Source organism: Megalobrama amblycephala, linkage group LG11, assembly GCF_018812025.1.
Source record: "Megalobrama amblycephala isolate DHTTF-2021 linkage group LG11, ASM1881202v1, whole genome shotgun sequence".
In the NCBI taxonomy this organism is placed as follows: Eukaryota; Metazoa; Chordata; class Actinopteri; order Cypriniformes; family Xenocyprididae; genus Megalobrama; species Megalobrama amblycephala.
The window spans coordinates 1395039-1416876 of NC_063054.1; the positions used below are offsets into that span (position 1 = coordinate 1395039).

The following is a 21838-nucleotide window of genomic DNA, read 5'->3' on the forward strand; positions in this document are numbered from 1 at the left end:
ATATGCTTATGTTGAACTTTATTCTTGTAAAAACAGACGCTGTAAGCAGCACATAAAGTTTTGAATGAAAAGGTCTCTGAAACATCAGTGTATTAGTCAAATACTGCATTTATCTCACTTCAGCTGTGATAAAGTATGCAAACCGATGCAAACGCAGCGCGAGCGTCACTACCCAGATAGCACAAATACGTCGCGGAGACGTCTGTTTGATGTTCGCTTTTTCATCTGGAAGACGTATTTTTTAGGGCGTTTGCTCATCTGGAAGACGTCGCATAGACGTCCGTTTCAGACGTTCGAATGACGTCTAGTGGACGTATTAAAGACGTTAACGATTAGAATCTTACATCTGTGCGACATCTGATTTATGTAGCATAGACGTCGTTTTTAATTAGACATTTTAGACATTCCCTCACGTTTACTGCTATTGATGATAACGACAGCTACTACATATATAATAACTAAACCCAAGTATTTTCCACTCAGAATGAAAGACACAAACGATGTAGAATGATTTGAATTATTTTATTAACATGCAAAGAACTTTAAAATAATTTATTTATATTATTTAAAATTATGAAACAAACGAACGAACAAACAAACAAACAAACAAACAAACAGAATTAAAAAAGGAACAAATCAGTTTACATTCTCCCTGGGGCCAAGCGGAGGTAATCTTTTATGTGCTTTTCAGCCTCTGCCTCGGTTGGCGACGGAAGCACCGGATTCTTCATAGCTGCTCCTGAATGTTAAAAAGGTAAAACTAGAATAAGTTGAACAAATAAATCATTTTTTTTTATTGAATTAGATTTTATTTAGCTGGATTTTTATGAATTTGGGCAAAATATGTTAGCAACATAGGCTATGTCCCAGACTACACTAGCCATAATATTTGTGTACGTGTCAGTATCAATTAATTTATCTCTAATTAGTCCTTACGAGCATATTTTCCGTGCTTATGTAGCTAAAGAGCACGTCGAGCCAATCTGGCCTTTCAAAAATGACGCAACACGTTTAAATTTAAGCCTTTTCCTCACAGAAACCCATTAAGGACAAAAACTTAAGCTAATGTAGCCTAAAGTGATATTGAAAGATCAAATTCTGCACACACCAATTTTTCTGTACAGTAATGCTTTATTAATATAGTGTTTAAGTTAGGTCTTTTAATGTCAATTAAGCGTTTTCATTATTGCGAGGAAAATGCTTAATTAAACATGTTGCGTTCATATTATGGGCTCAACTGCTTTTCTGTACATGCTTTATTAGTATGGTGTTTACTAGGTTTGGTTTTAGTAAATTAAGCCTCTTAAAGCGTTTTCACGTTCATGTCTATGCTTTATAGATTGATTGGTCGCTGTTCATTTTAAGTGGTGCTGAAATGCTGCATTATGTTTTTCAGTTCCCTTTCAGTCGGTCACGTTCGACGTACGTCAGTAGTGACCGACGAATTGGGATATCGCTTAGAGAGCCCTATCATCTTCGTGTAAACTAAAACAAGCCAATGGAATTGGCGTGCGATATTTGCATAATGCGCACCGCCCCCGACAGGTGTATATAAATAGGAAGCGGATGCAATCGCACTCTGTCTTTCGCTTCGGAGCCATTTACTGGTGTCCTGTTTGAAGACTCCTTTCTTCGTTGTTTTCTGAATTAAAACATTGCCTCAAGAAGAGGGTTACAGCGAGCTTCAGTGCTGGTGAAGAGGGCACGTTCAGCGAGGTCGCGAGTGTCCGAGGAGCTGAGCTATAAGCTCTAAAACTGCTGTTTTCACAGCAACACAAAGAGTGTGTGTGTGAGCGATTTGGGCCGGTTCCTCGGTGTGTCAGGGAGTGGTGTACCTGACACATCGCGTCGCTCCCTGGGTGCTTCAGCACGAGTGAGTTGACTTCCCCTTCTAAAAGAGCTTTACAGACGAACCCTGACAGTATGTCATTTCGTCTGTGCGTTACTGGGTGCGGTCGTTCCCTGGTCCCTGCTGATGGGCACAATCGCTGCATCTCGTGTTTGGGCGTTCAGCACGCTGAGGCAGCTTTTGTGGATGGTTCATGTTCCCATTGCGGGAACATGACCATCGCGGTGCTGAGGTCGAGGCTCTCCTTCCTGAAGTCTCAGGAAGCGGGAGTCCCCTCTCCTATGCCGCGTACGACCGTTTTTTCCGGCCCTGGGAACCGGAAGGACGGTACGGCGCTGTATAGGGAGGGCGGCCTGAGGATAACGGTCAGGGCTCCCCCGCCGAGCGGAAACGCTCCTCGGGCCCCTGCCCCCTCGCCAGCACCGCAACCCATCTTTCGCCCGTTGGTTTCCGCTGGGCCCTCTTCGGACTGTCCAGCCGTTACCTTCGGTGCGCCGGCGGAGGATCAGATGTCGGTCGCTGCGTCGGAAGGCGAGTTTGAGAATTCGGGAGAGGAAGATCCGGACGCGCTGCCGCCCTCCGGGACGGTAGCGGTGGCCGAGTCGGATCCCGAACTCTCGGCTGTGCTCTCTCGGGCAGCCTTGTGCGTCGGGCTCGAGTGGAACCCTCCACCCTGTCCCAGCCCATCTCGGCTGGATGATTGGTACTTGGGGGGGGTCGCGCTGGGCAGCCCCAGCGTCCCGCCCCAATGCCTTTCTTCCCGGAGGTGCATGATGAGGTGACCAGGTCTTGGCAGACACCGTATAGTGCCCGTACCAGGCCTGGCCCCCCGTCCGCCTTCACCTCCCTGGACGGCGGGGTAGCCAGGGGGTACGCGAGGATCCCGCCAGTCGAGCGGTCTGTTGCGATGCAGTTGTGTCCAACAGCCACCGGCTGGCGTGGTGAGCCGCGTCTCCCGTCCCGGGCCTGTAAGTTCTCAGCCGGTCTGACTGAGAAAGCTTACAGTTCCTGTGGGCAGGCTGCCTCCGCCCTGCACGCGATGGCCCTCTTGCAGGTTCACCAAGCAAAGGCGCTGTCGGAGATGCCCCAGGAAGGTCCTGACCAACAGCTGCTGGGGGAGCTGCGCGCTGCCACTGACCTTGCCCTCCGGGCAACGAAGGTGACAGCACGCGCTGTTGGTCACGCGATGTCTACCTTGGTAGTCCAGCAGCGCCACCTCTGGCTGACCCTCGCGGACATGCGGGATGCCGACAAGCAGCGGTTCCTAAACTCCCCCGTGTCCCCGGTCGGCCTATTCGGCGACGCGGTGGAGAGCTTCGCCCAACAGTTCTCCGCTGCACAGAAGCAGGCTGAGGCTATCAGTCACGTCATGCCACGGCGGTCCGCTGCTGCCTCCACCCAGCCGCCCGTGGCTCAGCCTCAGCCCGCTCGTCGCCGAGGGCGCCCGCCTGCATCGTCCTCCGCCCCTGCTAAGACGGCAAAGCAGCAGCCTACACCAGCCAGACAGCAGGGTGCCGGTCGCGGGCGTGGTGCCCAGCCCGTCTCCGCTAAGCCCGGTGGTAAACGTAAGAGCAAGACACGGCACTGAGACGGGCAACCTGGAGGGGAAGGATCTTGCTCTTCGGGAGAGTTTTCCACCATCTCTCCCACCCCCGGAGGAGGGCCGGGGGGAATTTGTGTTTGTCTGTCCACCGCCGCTGGCTCTCCGGAGTCCAGCGGTACCCACTTTTTCACAAAAAGAGCAGTTTCCTCAAACTCCAGGTCACAACAAGGGGTGTCTGCCAGTGTGCCAGGCTCCGCCTCGCCGCTGACAGCTCCCTCCCCATTCGCCAGCAGGTGGCAGTGTGTTGGTGCAGACCGTGCCCCGTGCGCTGTCTCCCATGCACACTGCTGCCTCGCAGAGTCCGACCCCACTCCGGGCCGCCCCCAAGCCGTCCGGGTCGGGTCCCTCTCTGCCTTGCTGCCCCACCCCCGGTGCGTCTGTGGTGCCTTTGGTCCCGCTGGCTCAGTGTCTGGAAGCGTGGATCACGCTCCCCAGCCTGTCCAGTTGGCTCATTCGTACTATCAGACTCGGCTATGCGATTCAGTTCGCCCGGCGTCCCCCGGTCTTCAGGGCTGTCCACTTCACTCAGGTGTCGTTGGACAATGCACCTGTTCTCCGGGCGGAGATTGCTGTCCTCCTGGCGAAGGATACAATCGAGCCGGTCCCTCCAGCCGATATGAAGTCGGGGTTCTACAGCCCCTGCTTCATTGTACCGAGAAAGGGCGGTGGGCTACGGCCAATCCTGGACCGTCCCCAGGATTGGTTTGCAGCAATGGACCTGAAGGACGCGTGCTTTCATGCCTCGATTCTGCCTCGACGCAGACCCTTCCTAGGTCGGTCTGCGTTCGAGGGTCGGGCATGTCAGTACAAAGTCCTACCCGACATGGTTGTAGCTCCCAGCCGGTTGGGTCTTCAGGTCAACTGGGGCAAGAGCAAACTCGCCCCCGGGCAGAGGATCTCTTGTCTCGGTCTCGAGCTAGACTCGGTCGCACGGACTGCGCGTCTCACCGAGGCGCGCGTCCAGTTGGTGTTGAACTGCCTGAGCTCGCTCAAGCGCAGGACAGCGGCTCCACTGAAAGATTTTCAGAGGCTCCTGGGGCATATGGCATCTGCAGCCGCGGTTACGCTGCTCGGATTGCTTCATATGAGACCGCTTCAACACTGGCTCCGCGGCCGTGTCCCGAGATGGGCGTGGCAGTGCGGCACGCTCTGTGTCCCCGTGACACCGAGCTGCCGTCGCACCCTTGTCCGGTGGTCGGACCCTTCGTTCCTGCGGGCCGGAGTACCCCTCGAACGAGTGTCCAGGCACGCTGTGGTCTCCACAGATGCCTCTGCCACGGGATAGGGGGCCACGTACAACGGGCAGGCAGTGACAGGTCTTTGGACGGGGCCTCAGCTGCATTGGCATATCAATTGCCTCGAGTTGCTAGCGGTACGTCTTGCGCTGGCCCGCTTCAAGAAGCTGTTGTCAGACAAGCACGTTCTAGTCCGCTCACACAGCACTGCGGCCGTTGCGTACATCGACCGTCAAGGTGGTCTACGCTTCCGTCGCATGTCGCAACTCGCCCGCCATCTCTTGTTGTGGAGTCAGAAGGTTCTGAGGTCCCTTCGGGCCACTCGTGTCTCAGGTGTGCTCAACCGTGCAGCCGACGAGCTGTCACGGCAGCATCTACTTGCGGGCGAGTGGCGGCTCCACCCCCAGGCGGTCCAGCTGATTTGGCAGCGTTTCGGCGAGGCCCAGGTAGTCCTGTTTGCCTCCCCGGAAACTGCCCTCTGCCAGTGGTTTTATTCCCTGTCCGGCGGCACGCTCGGCACGGATGCCCTGGCACTCAGCTGGCCCCCGGGTCTGCGCAAACATGCGTCTCCCCCAGTGAGCCTTCTCGCACAACTCATGTGCAAGGTCAGGGAGGACGGGGAGCAGGTTCTGTTAGTGGCTCCGTACTGGCCCACTCGGACCTGGTTCTCAGACCTCATTCTCCTCGCGACAGCATCTCCCTGGCCGATTCCTCTGAGGAAGGACCCCCTGACTCAGAGACGGGGCACCCTGTGGCACCCGCGTCCCGATCTGTGGAACCTCCACGTGTGGTCCCTGGACGGGATGCGGAGGTTCTGAGTGATCTCCCGCAAGCGGTCGTAGACACCATCACTTCCGCTAGAGCTCCTTCCACTAGGAATCTCTATGCGTTGAAGTGGAACCTGTTCGTCGAATGGTGCGCCTCTCGCCGAGAGGACCCCCGATCATGTTCGGTCGGATCCGTGCTTTCCTTTCTGCAAGATGGGTTGGAGCGAAGGCTGTCTCCCTCCACCCTCAAGGTGTATGTTGCCGCTATCGCCGCACATCACCACGCAGTTGAGGGTAAGTCCCTGGGGAAACACGATCTGATCGTCAGATTCCTGAGGGGAGCGAGGAGATTAAATCCTCCTCGCCCTTCCTCCGTACCCTCTTGGGATTTGACCCTGGTTCTCACAGCTCTCCGGGGTCATCCCTTTGAGCCTTTGCAATCAGTCGATCTGAAACTAATGTCTCTTAAGACGGTTCTTCTGGTTGCATTGGCTTCCCTGAAGAGGGTAGGGGATCTGCATGCATTTTCGGTCGACGAAACGTGCCTAGAATTCGGGCCCGGTGATTCTCACGTTATTCTGAGACCCCGGCCTGGATACGTGCCCAAGGTTCCTACCACTCCCTTCAGAGATCAGGTAGTGAACCTGCAAGCGCTGCCCTCGGAGGAGGCAGACCCAGCCCTAGCTTTGCTCTGTCCCGTCCGCGCTCTGCGCGTTTACGTGGATAGAACGCGAAGCTTCAGGACCTCAGATCAGCTCTTCATCTGTTACGGAGGCCAGCAGAAGGGAAAGGCTGTCTCCAAGCAGAGGATGGCCCACTGGATAGTGGATGCCATCGCCTTGGCGTATGAATCCCAGGGCGTGCCTTGCCCGCTCGGGTTGAGAGCCCACTCCACCAGAGGGGTGGCCTCTTCCTGGGCGCTGGCTCATGGCGCCTCGCTGACAGATATTTGTAGAGCTGCGGGCTGGGCGACACCTAACACGTTCGCTAGGTTTTATAGCCTACGTGTAGAGCCAGTATCTTCACGTGTACTCGCATCCACTAGTCGGTAGACGTGTTGTACCTGCTCTAAGTGTCGGCTTGCAATGCCATTCCCGCCACTGGCCGGATACGTGCATACTTCACTCCAGTCGAGTTCCCCGCTTGGCGAACCCTGTCGAGTTCCTCCGCCTCCCCCTTCGGCTCGGACATTGCGGAGTGTCTGATGCCAGGCCTACATCCGTCGCTGACGATGTCTGTTGGCTGGGGCCCATATGTCGTGACCCCTCTACGTGAGCGGTCCCATATGTGTATTTTCCACGGTTTAAAACTCCCTACGGGCCGAGTCCGTGTCTTTCCCTTAGCAGAGCCAGCTCTGCTGTCACCTGTCAGATGAGTCTCCCCCTACCAGGTGGAGCCATCCCAGGGACTCCATATGCGTACTGCCCCCCGGGCCAGTCCATGTGTGTATTTCCCACGTAAACTCCTCCCCCATTGGGTAGGTAGTGGTCTCCGCAGCGTCCCTTACGGGTTCGCTTCCCCAGTGTAGTCTAGTTTACTTAGTGGGTATTGGTTAGACAGCAGTAGACTCTCTCGGTGTAAGCTCGCCCCCTTCACCGTCAGCCGGTGCTATGGGCGGCTGAGCTTGCGCTGGGCACTGGAAGGGGTTTCGTAACTGTGGCGTTTTAGTTGGGATCCCAATTCGTCGGTCACTACTGACGTACGTCGAACGTGACCGACTGAAAGGGAACGTCTCGGTTACGTATGTAACCCTCGTTCCCTGAAGGAGGGAACGGAGACGTACGTCCCGTCGCCACAGTTTCTGTACCCTCGCTGTAGTGCGGACACCAGTTGTCTCCTCAGCGAAAAACAGAGTGCGATTGCATCCGCTTCCTATTTATATACACCTGTCGGGGGCGGTGCGCATTATGCAAATATCGCACGCCAATTCCATTGGCTTGTTTTAGTTTACACGAAGATGATAGGGCTCTCTAAGCGATATCCCAATTCGTCGGTCACTACTGACGTACGTCTCCGTTCCCTCCTTCAGGGAACGAGGGTTACATACGTAACCGAGACGTTTTTCAGTCACTTCGCTATTGTCTTTATATAATCAGTTTCGGATATAATAATTTTTGTGTGTCGAATATTAATTATTTTATTGGCAAATACAAATGAAAGAGAGGTGCGAAAGGATTCAGGGAATCGACTCTTTTAAAATCAACTCCCAATACTGCGCATGTGCTTTCAAAGATCATGACAATCACACGTGGAAGGCAATTAGTCCATCCAGCGGGAAAGCTAAGGTACGTAGCTAATCTTATTAATTGTCATTAATATGTGTGGTCAGTCAAATAAATTTAACAGATACGGTATTAACTTAATTAAGGTTGCGTGATGAATGTGAGTTTCTGTGGTTTAATCAAGTAACGTTAACGATAACGGTTGATTTTGTGGTTTGTTGAAGTGATTGGTGTACTTTAAGTTCTGACAAAATATTTTTTAAATCTAAAAGAGTAATAATCGACGACAGACTTGCTGTTAAATATTACGTATAAATTATTGTAAACGTGCTATAATTCAACGGTTCTTCGTCACTTAGCATAGCAGCTGTTGTTTCCTCATGAATGCGTAATTTTAAAAGCAAATGTCTCCATATCTAAAACGCTCTTGTGTCTATAAAACAACATTGTACACTGTTTACACAGCATGTGGCATATGGATTTATATGTTTAAGTCTGAATGAAAAGTTCATGAGGAGTAATGACGCTTTGGATGTGTATCGACGGTTTCATTTTAAACATTTATTGCATGTACTGTATATTGTGAGAAATTACATTTTGGATGTACCTATTAGGAGTGCTCCTAAATTAGTTTTTCTGATGCCCCTCTTTTCTCCCCTTCCGCACCAGTTTAGTTCTTTGGCTACAGGACCAAAGACTTTGGAGCAGATTCTCCATATGGTTTTTTTCATAGTGTGTCCTCCACTGATGGACAATCTGCTCACCTATTAAATAAAAGGTAATATCAAAACATTACAAACAAAACACATATAATATACTGGACACAAATGACTTCACTACCTACAACGGTCAATGATTCTTACCATCTTTTGCATCATCCCTCTTTCACTTAATTTTCTTTCCAGATTGTCCAGTTCCTCCATGGACGTGAGAGGAAAGACATTATCCTCACTGTCCACCACCAGTACTGGAGCATTAAGACGGCTGTTCCCTACAAGTGACTGGACCACTGAAGTCAGGTGATTGATCTTCATGTCCAGCTCATTTAGTGTCTCCAGAATTGTCCTCTCAACAGCTGCAATACAGTAGGTTTATCTGGTAGGTTTATCTTTATCTTTATTAAACTATAAAATGTAGAATTTTACAAGTTTAGCTTTCAAATTTATTGTACGTGTGCATTGTTCAGTGATGCAACTCCATCGTCTCACACCAGAAGCACCTGCAAGCACAAAAAGCTCTTAAGTGTCTTAAAAACAACACTTACACCATGACAATAGCACACATTATAATTAGTGATAATGTCTAGACTGAATGCGCCGCAACAAATTCCCGACATCCCAAATTCCCGTAAACAAATTTCCTGTTCTATTTCTGACATTGTCCAGGCTTTGTTGTGTTCAGTGTAGACAGCTTTTAGCTGTTGCTGTTGTGGTGCGACGTGATAAAAGTCATGTCTGGTGTAGACACAGTGTTATAAAAATGTTGTTGTAGTGAAAGATATGGTTAATGCCTAAAGCTTTTAACTTGTATCCATTTGATTACACAGTTTCCATGATTAAACTGGATTAAGAATCCAGAAAAGAAAAAAACACAAAACTGAATTTGGGAAAAGTAAAACTGAATTTTATGAATTTCATAGTCTACGCTTCTACTTATAGTATGGTCAGAGGCATCATGCCCATTTAAACCATGGGTCCCCTTAGATTTCTGAGCAAAAATGGACATGAAAATAAAATTTTTACATCTTAAAACTAAGTTCCACAATTTTTTTTGAATTTAGTCTTTTTGAAGCCAAAATATAAAATGTGATTCTTGTAGAAGGAGTGTAGTTAATGAATTAGTAAGTAATAGGGCTGGGTATTGACAGAAATTTTAAAATTCGATTTCAATTCACAAGCTTGCTTTCCGATTAAATATGATTCGATCCAATATCACTTATTTATACATTATTTAAATGGTGGCTGTCATAATAACTTCGGATTTATTCAAACATGCATTAAATATGAGATTAAATAAAACCCCGGTTCAATCTTCAACTGGCTGTCAGGAGCTGCCACTGACAGCTGGTGGCAGCTGCCAGTCTGATTCTGGCAGATCACGTGACCTGCTAGTGGCTGGCAGTCTCAGTTGCAGTTGCGCTGTAATTATAATGTGTTCCCTATCACTATCGCTGCAAGAAATACATTATTTTATTATTATGAATATAATCTTATTACTCTATACTTTTGTATGATTGACATTTTAGGTGAGTTTATCCCAATTAAAGCAGTCAAATGAATGTGATCACAACTGGTTGCTTACGCGTTCTCTATCACTCGCACTATAAAATTAAATTAATACTCTGTATTACCATGCAGCAATAGTAATAGAGAATGCTTTATAGTTCGCTGATTCACCACGGCTGGCTGGACTGAGTGTCCGTAAGCAACCAGTCGGGATCACGTTCATTTGACCACTTTAATTGGAATAAACTCACCTAAAATGTCAATTATACAAAAGAAGAGTCATAAGAATACATTTATAATAATAATGTATCTACATGTAGCAATAGTGATAAGGAGTATGTTACACTCTGCCAGCCACCAACCTGCCAGAATCAGACTGCAGCTACCACCAGCCACTGACAGCCAGCTGAAGATTGAAGCCCTACTGTTAAATATTAAAGAACATTAAAATTATAATGAATGTGTAATATATTTAAATTATATAAATTATAATGAATGTGCATATATTTAGCAAAATGCTCCTCTCTAGAATTAGGGTTAAGGCTTCTAACAAGTTATGGTCACACACACATCTGAGACTTTGTTTCATATCAAAAGTAACAAAGCACAAAGCTTATTGCCATTTCCTGTTATCTCTCTGGAATATCTGTCATTATTAGCTGAAAATATTATACAAATGGGCAAAACCATTTGTTTAGTCAATTTAAGAAGGTCTATATTTTAAAGCTCTTTCTAACTTGTACTTGGCCTTAAAAATAACATAGCTCTTGTAATTAACTATAGCATTTGTTTCAATAAGTATTTAATTACAAGTAAGACTTTTAATGGTTCCTTATTACCATGCCTAGGGCAATGTTAAAAAAGAAAGAAAATTATCTATAGCATTTATGAGAAATAGCAACACAGTTAGAAACTATAGCTACATCATGCCACAGTTGTAGTATAAAAATGCATTCCCCTAACAGATCATCTATTATAAAAACTAGTCTAAACTTACCACAATAAATACAATAGAATGTGATAAATTCTAGTAGATGTGGTCATCATGAGTTTGAAAAGCTTGCATGATGACATTTTCCACCCGTAAGACCTCCTTTCATCTTCAGAACACAGTTTAAGATATTTTAGATTTAGTCCGAGAGCTTTCTGTCCCTCTATTGAAAATGTAAGTACCATACACTGTCCATGTCCAGAAAGGTAATAAAAACATCATCAAAGTAGTCCATCTGACATCAGTGGGTTCGTTAGAAGTTTTTGAAGCATCTAAAATACATTTTGGTCCAAAAATAACAAAAACTACGACTTTATTCAGCATTGTATTCTCTTCCGGGTCTGTTCATCCAGGTTCACGACTCGTTCAGTGAACCGCAGCGCACTGCGGATGTAAGACGCTGCTGACGTGTTATCTGGTGCGCCAGAGTTTTGTTTACAGTCTGGGGGAGACGCACGCTGTATTTAAGCTATTTTTTAAAATGGTGCGTAAGTGTGCATGTCGCGGATGTCCTGATCGCCAAAAACAATGACGTAAAAGTGCATTACCAACGCCGACAGATGAAAGGATTAATTGGAATCAATTCAGTGGAATCAATTCAATGGAATCAAATGTACTTACATTTTCAATGAAGGGACAGAAAGCTCTCGGACTAAATCTAAAATATCTTAAACTGTGTTCTGAAGATGAAAGGAGGTCTTACGGGTTTGGAACAACATGTGGGTGAGTCATTAATGACATAATTTTCATTTTTGGGTGAACTAACCCTTTAAGTTTTCGTGTACTACATTCAAAGTCATCTGAAGCCATACCATAGCTTCATGTGAAGGACAGAAGAATATGTACATTGTTAAATTTAAGTTCAAGGAAACTTGTCTTCCCTCCACTGCAGCTGTCAATCATTCTTTGTTCAGCACTCAAACCATGTGTCGTGTTCAGATATTATTGCGATATGCGATATTGTCATTTTAAGACCATTTTATGCCACTGAATGAAAACATATATAATATAACAGCATAATAATGCAAGTAGGCCTACATACTTTCAAATGACAATGAACTTAACCAGTAGATTGCTCAAACTGTCTGTAGTTGTCAGGAAAACATTTTAATGACTCAAATGGCGCATTTTTTCTTCCTGTCAATGTGGGCAAAATGTCAGTGACATTTATTTTTGTGTAAACGTAATAGGCAATATATTGCGCCACCAAAAATGATCGAGGTCATGTCCATATATTGTGCAATATGTCGATATATTGACTATCGCAACAGGCCTATTGTGCCGTAAACTTTTCAATGCGCAGTGCAATTGCGCGCTGAGAGTCTATATTGCTTTAAGCACATCATTCTTCACCCAGGATGCACATAAGCAGTTTGTGCTGCTGTTTTAAAACGTTTCATATTATCATTGTTTTACATACTGAAAGATTATTAATAGCTATTTTGTTCTGTTGTATCTATCATATCTTGTTAATCCATTAAAGCTGCACAATACATTGAGTAGTGTAGTGTGTTTGGTACATTCTAGATTGAGTTTAACAAATCAGAGTGACCAGTAACCTCTTTTGCTATATATTTTTAATGGTTTAAATGTATGTTGACCACTTATGAACGATCACTTAACCTACTATTTGTTGTGTACTTGACTAATGTGCCCTACCATCACCAATAAATAAATTACTATTGGAGCACAATTGTTTACAAGAGAACAAATTTATTCATTGATCTAGTCACTTAAATTTTGCCTTCAGAATGCACCAGATTTATGCATTTAAATTTAAAATGTACAAAATTTTCCAATGAGGGGGCATGCCCCCAGACCCCCCTAGAGAAACCGATGTCACCACCACAGTCTCTCAAATTCCTGTTGGAAACACTGATAATTGAGATGAGGTTTTTTTTTTTTTTATATATATAGAAATAAGTGACTTACTCTGTGTTCTTGCCTGGTGGGTACTTGAGGGTCTCAGTTCAGAGATTGTGTCCTCTAATAGATTATACAGAAAATGTAATATTTCCTAGTGTTAGATAGTTATTCATTTGCAGTTTGTTTTGTGCATGTGATAATGAATGTTCTTTTACCTTGAACGTTAGATGGGTTATCACACCAAGCATCCTCTTGCTCATTTACATGAGACAAGCTCACTGGAACAACTGGAGCTGAGAAAGGTAGTTAAGGGTAAAGTTATTTGCATTTGCTACCATGACACTGCATGAAATGGTACACAAGGGCTTTTAAGTTATACCTCAGTAATGACTGAATTATTATTATTATTTTTTTTCTTACTCTGCATTCTTCCTTGGTGTGTAGACTGTCTTGGGTCTTGATAGGGTCCCGGGTGAGAGAATGTGTTCTCTAATTAATTATACAGGAAAACAATCCATATTACTTTGTATTAGGCTGTGAATCATTTGCAATGAACGTGTTTGTGTGATTTGCGATTTTCCTCCGTACACTAATTAATGCTCTTTTACCTTGAATGTTAGGTGAGTGTTCATGCCAAGGATCTCGTTGGTGGCCTGCGTGAGAGAAGCTCTCTCTTAGATGAGCTTACATATGGAACTTGTTCAACTGCTGCAACTGAATTGTCCTCTCTTGCTTTGTATCTTAGCTTATTTAGTTTTGTAGTCTTGCTTTAAACTAACATACACATTTTATATTGTACATCTAGATGAAATGCTACAGTATTTACCAAAAGTGAGACTCAAAACTTACGTGGTGTTCTTCCTTGCTTGGAACCTGAAGGTATCAGGACAGAAAATGCATTATCTGATGGATTATACAGAATATGTTGAATTAGCTTGTAACGATCAGCCAAATCGGTTGAGTCACCAGATTTAAAATGGGGTCAGATTTTACTGTGTGAGTTTGCTAGTGGTTAAAAGAATGAGACATAAAACAGTGATAAGTTTAAAGAAGAATTGTGTATTTACAATATTCACAGGAACTTTAAAACAACACAATAAAACCAGGAAAACTCAGTCTGTTAAAAGCATACAGTCCCAAGTACCATACCCTAAAACAGTCCAAGAATCCTAGTGTGCTGATAAAGTCCCAATGTGAGTGTCCACCGGTGTATATACAAATGTCCACAGTAGTGATAATCCAAAAGTTATGACTGGAGAGGTAAGTCCGCAAAATGGAAACTCCGCAATCCAGGTGTGTTGTTGACTGTTAGTGAATGCCCTGTTTGTTTGCCATGCTGCTCTCTTTATACAGATGTTTTACCTGCTTCCTGTCATGTGACTGGTGAATGGCCAACCATTCATTTCTTAAAGACATACACACTTAAAATGTTAAGAGGAATAAAATGGACTAAAACACATGTAAACCAATTAAAACTCTATTATACATAAAATCATTGTATTAAATAGAGCGGTAAAACATGCATTTTGTGTGACAGTGTCACAAGCTAATGTAGGTTGTCTTTTGTGTGCAGTGATTGCCCTTCTGATTTATTTTTTCCCAAATGCTAATTAATGCTTTTTTTTTTACCTTGAATGTTAGGTGTGTGTTCACCCCAATTATCTTGGGGCACATCTGCCTGGGAGAAGCTCACTGGTACAACTGGAGCTGAGGAAGGTGAAGTTGGTAAATTGTATTTGCTACCATGACAGTGGTACACAAACGCTTTTAAGTTATACCTCAGTTATACCTTTTTATACTTACTCTGCATTCTTCCTTGGTGTGTAGACGGTCTTGGGTCTTGATAGGGTCTCAGGACAGAGAATGTGTTCTCTAATTAATTATACAGAAAAAAAAATGTTGTATTACTTTGTGTTAGGCTTTGACTCATTTGCAATGAATGTGTTTTTGATTTCCTCCATATAATCATTAATGCTCTTTAACCTTGAATGTTAGGTTGATGTTCATCTTGCTCATCTGCCTTGGAGAAGCTCACTGGTACATCTGGAGCTGAGAATGGTGGAATTGGTAAAGGTTGTATGAACTATAGTAATTTTACATGACATTTTCATTTTTATTGGCTGGTTTAATGAAGGTTCATTTATTATAGAGGCCTGCAACTTTCTAACATCAGGCAGAATATAAGTGCATGACTAAACATCTACAGTGCGTGCATAATTTTTATGCAAGTTGATATTCTGATCATATTTTTACTTCAAGCACATTTTACCAATCCAAACCACATTAGTCTTAACTACTTTTAATTTGTATATAATCATTTATAAGTAATATATAATTGTTACTGGCTGTGTGAACAGGACATTTTGAGACTCACACCTGAAAGTAAATGCAGTTGTCAATCTCAAAAACTGACCATGTGAACGTGGCCAGAGATTTAACTCACACTGGAAAGTCAAAAACTATTAAATGCCCATAAAAAAGATGCAGTACTAGAAATTGCACAATTAAGGCGTGATCATTGGACAGCGAAATGCTCATTGACTTGCATAATGATTGTGCACGCACTGTATGTTAACTGTTTATTTTGTGATCAGAAACTTGACCCACCCAGTCATGGAGTCAGCCTCACTTTTGAGTTGGCATAAATGCTGTGTGGTTACAGCCTTTGCATGTGGTTACAGTATTCATGTAGAGCCAGTTACCTTGACAGTTGGGGAGAGTCTCAAAATAGCCCTGCTGTGGCTCTTCCACGGTCTTTTGGTGGTGATTAGCAAATGCTGTTGAAAGAATTGGTATGTGATGTCTGCCTCCATCAAAACAAATTCCCTTTCGTATGGGAACTCGCATTGTCAAAATACACTTTGGCATTCCCCCAAAGTGTCTTCGGACGCAGTGTGAGTTCCGCTCCTCTGAACCATGGTTATATGCATAACCTGAGACCATTTCTTTGTACTACACAAAGCCTTACTAAAGCTTGAGAGTGTCGTTGCCTCTAATTAGCAATCAAATGTTTGATATGCTTTATGTTTAGCATGTAAAACCTTGAGTTATAAATGTAATGATTGTAGTTCTGTCCAAACTGTTAAAATGACAAAAGAATTGGGTGAATCTGAAAAAGCAAAACAGTTTTGTAAAGCAACAATTCACAAGAGTCTGTGCATTACATTCATTTTGCTTTGGGTAAGGAGCATCCTTGGGCATGACACAAAATGCTTAAAACTATCAGAAATATCAGTTTTATAAATTTAAACTCACAATTGCTGAAAGATTTCCCTGCTCTACTTGGTGTAAGCAAAGCTCGGACAACAGGACCTGGAAAAAAAGAGAACTCAGCAGTTATACACACTTGCGTCTAGCAATCATTTAACCAGATTCATTTGTTTACTAGATTCAATGTATTTTTACCTTTTGTCTTTAAGTGTTTTGGGGGTGCTGGAGCTTTTGGTGCTGGTGGAACTTTTGGTGCAGGTGGAACTTTTTCTCTATTAATTTTTTTCTTTTTGTGGGGGGTATCATGAGGCTCATCATCTGATGAGTATATTTTCCTTCTGAGAGCAAAGTCACGGTATTACATTATTTTACAAAGCGGGATTAGTTTGGTAATAACATTGCCCTGTTTGTCAACTGAAAGAAAACTTTGACAACTTACTTGTGAATTCTTTTTCCAGGAATCTCAGATTCGGAAATGTCAGAAGTGTAGCATGCCTTTTTCCATTTTTTGGAAATATTGTCAAAAGATGCTAAAAGAAACAAAGTATCTTAACTCATTTCAAGAAATCATTAGGCCATGGGATGTCTTGTATTAGTGATTTCGTTTTAAGTGATGTTTTAATAATGTTTATTTACAGTGTAGTAAGGCTGGGCGATATATCGTATGCGATTGTCACGCGCATTTCATCAGTAAAGCCGGTTCCCTGATTACCGCGAAATCGCCATCACCTGCTTTCAAATGGAGCGCCATTTAATAGACAGAACCGTAGATCACTGAAAAGCTACGCAATATCGCGTTCATTATCGAAGGCGATTCATCTGCGATATGAACGCGATATTGCGTAGCTTCTCAGTGATCTACGGTTCTGTCTATTAAATGGAGCTCCATTTGAAAGCAGGTGATGGCGATTTCGCGGTAATCAGGGAACCGGCTTTACTGACGAAATGCGCGTGACAATCGCATGTGATATATCGCCCAGCCCTACAGTGTAGTTTAACTTACCTGACTCGTGCAGAATTCTGGCCTGATGTTTGGTCCACCCTTTATCTGGCTGTGGTGCCTCCATCATCCTGACACTCTTCAGCAAACGGTCCAAGTCTTTGAATGGAGGCCACCACGATTGGCCATCTGAGTACCAGGACTTTGCTACAGGTCCAGTTGTCCCTTCTCCCACAAACTCCACTATCAGGTACATGTTTTTTTTTGTTAGTTTTTTTTGGTGTTTTTTTGTTTAAGCTGCAACAACCTAGAGCCCCATAATGTTTAACGACATTCATTAAATATCAGTTGTTCATATGCATGATTCAGATATACAAAATACATCTAACAAAACAAAAAACTCATACATTCAAAAGGAAAAAGAATAATTATTGTGTGTGTAAAAGAGGAATTGAAACAAAATAACGGTCGTAAGGAACTAAGAAAGCTTTCCCTCAATGTTCTCCAGCTTGCAGAAATTGGTTGTTCTTGAGAGGTCATCAACTCGATGAATACCAAGTGCCGAGGATGGAAGGGGATAGTCAAAAAAAAGTTCATGATTGTTGAAGGTACTGTAGGCCACATAAATTTCATCCCTCACTGAAATTATATTTTGCAGCTTTGAAACTTTACTGCCAATGTAAACAAAACTGTTAGCCTGGTCCAGTTTCAGAGTGTAAGAGCATGTTTTTATTTCTTTGTACTGTGAAGCTCCATGAAAAGATTCGGGTAGAGGGCCAGCTGTATGTAGTTTTCTGAGAAGCTGTGGGTTGTTTTTCTCTTTTTCTTTGCTGCACCTTTGCATTTCAGAGAACCTTCTTACAATCTGACTCAGTGGACATGTAGGTTTCCGCAGAAGTCTCTTCAGCTTGTGCAGGTGGTCCTCGTACTTGAAAGCGCTGAAGTTGTCAAGGACGCCGTGGTCCTTTGCATCTTCTGCAAGATGTACAAGACAGTGAACATTGTAGGACAGGAATTTGGGGCCGTATAGCTGTCCAAAGTGTGTGACAAATAGTCGCAGAATATCATTGGCATAGTCAATGTGATCTCCAATTAGGCTGTTATTGCTCAAGATGAAAATTCCAACAAAAAACAGCAGAAAGTTTTTGTACACCTCTGTGGTGAGTAGATCTTTTAGCATAACCGGGCCTGTGTACAATAAAAATTGTCTAAATTCAGTCGCCTTCCATCGATCTATTTCCCTCAGTGCCCTTGGTTTGCGTGCAAATTCCATGGGCACATTTTTCTGGGCACCAACCAATCTTTCTGTCAGAACAGAGACTTGGAATCCTGACAGCCTGGATGTGAGGGGACCCAGCCGAAGCCACAAGAGGAGAAGCCGCCTCATGACTCCAAGGCACACAAGGTGCATGTAATCAAGGGGAAATCCAGAGACCATGTCCAGTGAGGTTTCTTCCAGAGGTGAGGTGCCATGGTGGTGATCCGAATCGGTTTTATTTCTGAAACTCTCATCATTTCTAAGAGGCATGTCATTTCTGGGGAAGGTCATTCTATTCTCCAGGTAAACACCATCCTGAATGCACTTTTCGCACCCATGGTAGCCTGTGTGTCCTTTGACCTTTTTTAGAAATGCACGTGCAGGTGCGTCACAAACCATCGAGGTAATCTTTAGTGTTAACTTAACTCCCTCAAATTCAAAACCATTACCCAATTCTTTTATTTCACAGATAAAGTCTTGGAGATACTCATCCAGTGAGCTAGGTTTACCAGCACCACAAAATAAACCTATTGTCACCGGTTCCTCCTGCACCAAGTTTTGAACAGTTCCGAGAATAGGCCAGAATTGAGTTGCTGAACTCTTATAGAGAGGCAGACCATCAATGTTCACTTGGAGCTCCAAATTGCTCATGTTTCTCAGAATGTCCATGTTCTTGTAGAGTACCCCTGAAATAGATTGAAGAAGGCCAAAATGATAGTACTGGCCACCAGCCTTGTTCTGTATTTCAGATCTGTTGGAACGCACTGTTCCTAATAGTGTCCTGGCATCTTTTGGCAGATTCAAATCATGCTCACGGAGGATATGGAGTAATGAATTTAGTGCCACATGTGTTATTTTATGTTCTGTTGCCCAGGTTGCCAAGTCATCATCCAGGGAATTTGGATTCAGTTCAGACTCTGTGTCTGAGTCTGTGTTAGATTCACTACTATATAAAGCATGTGCCATGGTGCCGCATTCAGGCTCATCGATTTGGGACAGACAATCCATAAATTCGACATCATCATCATCAACGGTGCTGCTTGTGTCACTTTGCATGCTACCATACTCCTCCCTCCATGATGGTGATGATACTGCTTGCATTGACTGCAGTTGTTTGTCCACCTTCTCTTTGGCTTTTCTTCGCAATGTCCAGTACGATTGTTTTTTGCAAGCCATGGTGCTGAGACATTAACAAAACAAAGTACATTGTACTAACCTGCTAAATGCAGTGGTTCTCAACTCCAGTTCTGGAAGCCCCTTGCATTGCACATTTTGGATGTCTCCATTAGTACATATGATTCAACTCCTATAATAGAAGCTCTAAACAGCACGATAGATGAGAGAGACATCCATAATGTGTAATTTTGTGGGTCCCCAAGATCGGAATTGAGAACCAATGGCTTAATGCATTAAAGTCAATGAGTGCATATGAGCACATACCTTGTTTTTGACAGTGTATACTGTGGCTACTGTCGTTGAGTGAGTGCTGTTGACTGTAGAGAACTTTCTGTAGTTGGGGAAACAACATAACATTAACTGTCAGTTTTGTCATTTTATGTATTGAACCTAAATGTGTGCCTAGAAATTGTATACAAAAGTTTATTAAACCTGTGTGTGGTCACTACTTTTTAGATGTTTATTAATCCATTTAATTCAACTAGTTACTTTGTGACTAAATTTTAAGTCTAGGACAAGGTTGTCAGGTTTATCTCTACTTTTAAGTAGTTGATGAATGTTGGTTGAGGGTTAAGAGAACTAAACTCTGAAGAATGGTTGGTAAAATGTCGTCATTGTAGTATTCCTTTGAATGTAAAAATATATTTTGATCTGCCAAATTTTATTTAATTTTATTGTCACGAGACAATGATTTTTAACGTAACAAGGTTTTAAGGACTTATTCTTTTTCTTTTTTCTTTTTTATAAGTGCATTTAATTAAGCTTTTATAGTTATGTATACAAAATCATTTAGTCTTTAGTCTTTTTAGGGCCCAAGCTCAAAATGTGCAGGGCCCAGTTGTTTTCATGTAATTTGTCATATCACCAGAGCATATGAACAATCACATTTGGTATATTTAATATTTGAAGAGTTTTATCAACTTACTTTGTAGTAGTTTTATTAATTTACTTTGTAAATAAAGTTGTGGCTCATGTAAATCATGGCCAAGGGACATTTTTGACCAGTGGGTAAAACATAAGTTTGAATCGAGTGCCATTATAAAAGTCTGCAGGTGTTTGTTGCATGAAAGTTAAATTAAAATTAAATGAAACAAAGTTAAAAATGATTTTAAAAAAAGTGTTTTATTTTCCTCACAGTTGCCTAAAAATGTTATATAAAGTCATGGAGCTAAAATATTTGTAAATACGTCATGGAGTGGGGTGTGGTTTAATTTCTGGGAAGCACGTGCCAATCACTCTTTCACTTGATTAGAGACGAGGTGACTCGCATGCATGCTATGCAGCACACTTTGCAGGTTTCATTACAGGTAGGTAAAGTAAGTACATTCTATTTCATGGCATTATTTTCTTGTATAGTAAATGTTTTCATGGTTATGGTCGGGGGAACGGGGCCAGCACATCCACTGAAGCCGGAGTTTCAGCATTAGGTAACCATTTTAACTACGCATGGCATGAACTAACGTTAGTGCAAGGGTGACCAATCCTGTTCCTGAAGGCCCACTGTTCTGAAACGGCTAATCAATGTATTTCTAGGCATAATAGAAACTTCCAGGCAGGTGTGGAGACCAGTTGAAGCTAAACTGCAGGACCGAGTTTGGACCCTCTGAACTTGTCTACATAATGATTATCACATGTTCATATTGTTTGTTTCGTTAGTTTAGTGTTTATTAAACTTAACCAGTGCAAGCCTTTGTCATCCAGGCCGCTGCTAAAGCTTGTTACATTTCTCAGCGCTGATGGGCTAAACCAATCATAGTTATCGAAGCAGATCAACGCTTCAAATTTTCCCGCCCCGCCCTGTGGTTGGATCATGTCGGTTAAATGGCGCTCATGTAAACAGGACGCTGTCAGTCAGCCACCGCTGTTTTCCATAGCTGTTTTCTCGGGGAGATTCAGTACCGCTTACGGTTTTTCGGTGAGGTGGTTATTGTTGAATTTGTAACTATTATGGTATTTAGTTGTATCTATTATATTGTTAATTTCAACATGTTATGTCAAAAGGCTAATTAATACTTACCAACAACTTGCTGACGACAAACGGCTTAAAGCCGACTTAACCAAATAAAACTTTAAATATGTAAAAAACGAACTAGTAATTAATAATAAATAGGAACGCTATATATACAAATGTTAGTATTTACAGATTACTGAGGTAAATTGCGAAAGAAATGTTGAGGGGTCAATAGGTCGAGTGTACTATAGTAAATCAACGGTCATCTGATATGAATGAATAACGGTCATCTGATACAAATGGCTTGTGGTCACGTGACTTATGAATGGCCGCGCGACGTGTCACTGAGCTGGATGCAGGAACCACAATGGCACGTAATGAGCGTTTAGTAATGTTACTGTATTTATAAAGCTTATTAAATGTTTCTTCTCCACATCCACTGGAGAATCATACTCGTATGATTTTTTTTTTGTGTGTGTGTTTATTTATTTATTTTTTAATGTATTATATATATTATGTCATTAATATAATATATTGTTTATACC

The 21838-nt window shown here is 43.4% G+C and overlaps 1 protein-coding gene and 1 long non-coding RNA gene across 4 annotated transcripts; one reads left to right on the top strand and one right to left on the bottom strand.

Moving 5' to 3' along the window:
• Positions 1–234: 234 nt before the first annotated feature.
• On the bottom strand, positions 235–17154 carry LOC125278868. Of its 2 annotated transcripts, none has more exons than XM_048208262.1 (14): positions 16972–17154; positions 15461–16498; positions 14742–14807; positions 14562–14630; positions 14388–14465; positions 13608–13661; positions 13367–13411; positions 13179–13247; positions 12974–13051; positions 12825–12878; positions 8848–8895; positions 8540–8751; positions 8284–8440; positions 235–739 (listed from the first exon to the last, which is right to left on the bottom strand). In XM_048208262.1, the coding sequence occupies exons 2-14, from the start codon at positions 15699–15701 to the stop codon at positions 642–644; spliced, it is 1269 nt and encodes a 422-aa protein (XP_048064219.1). In that variant the 5' UTR covers positions 15702–16498; positions 16972–17154; the 3' UTR covers positions 235–641. The 2 variants fall into 2 exon arrangements, with proteins under 2 accessions (XP_048064219.1, XP_048064220.1); XM_048208263.1 differs by lacking the exon at positions 16972–17154 and having other exon boundaries at positions 15461–15535; positions 16014–16648.
• LOC125278875 lies at positions 7660–13166 on the top strand. Of its 2 annotated transcripts, none has more exons than XR_007187281.1 (4): positions 7660–7739; positions 8346–8454; positions 8582–8774; positions 12986–13166. It is a non-coding gene; the product is annotated as an uncharacterized LOC125278875 (long non-coding RNA). The 2 variants fall into 2 exon arrangements; XR_007187282.1 differs by having other exon boundaries at positions 8582–8695.
• Positions 17155–21838: the final 4684 nt, after the last annotated feature.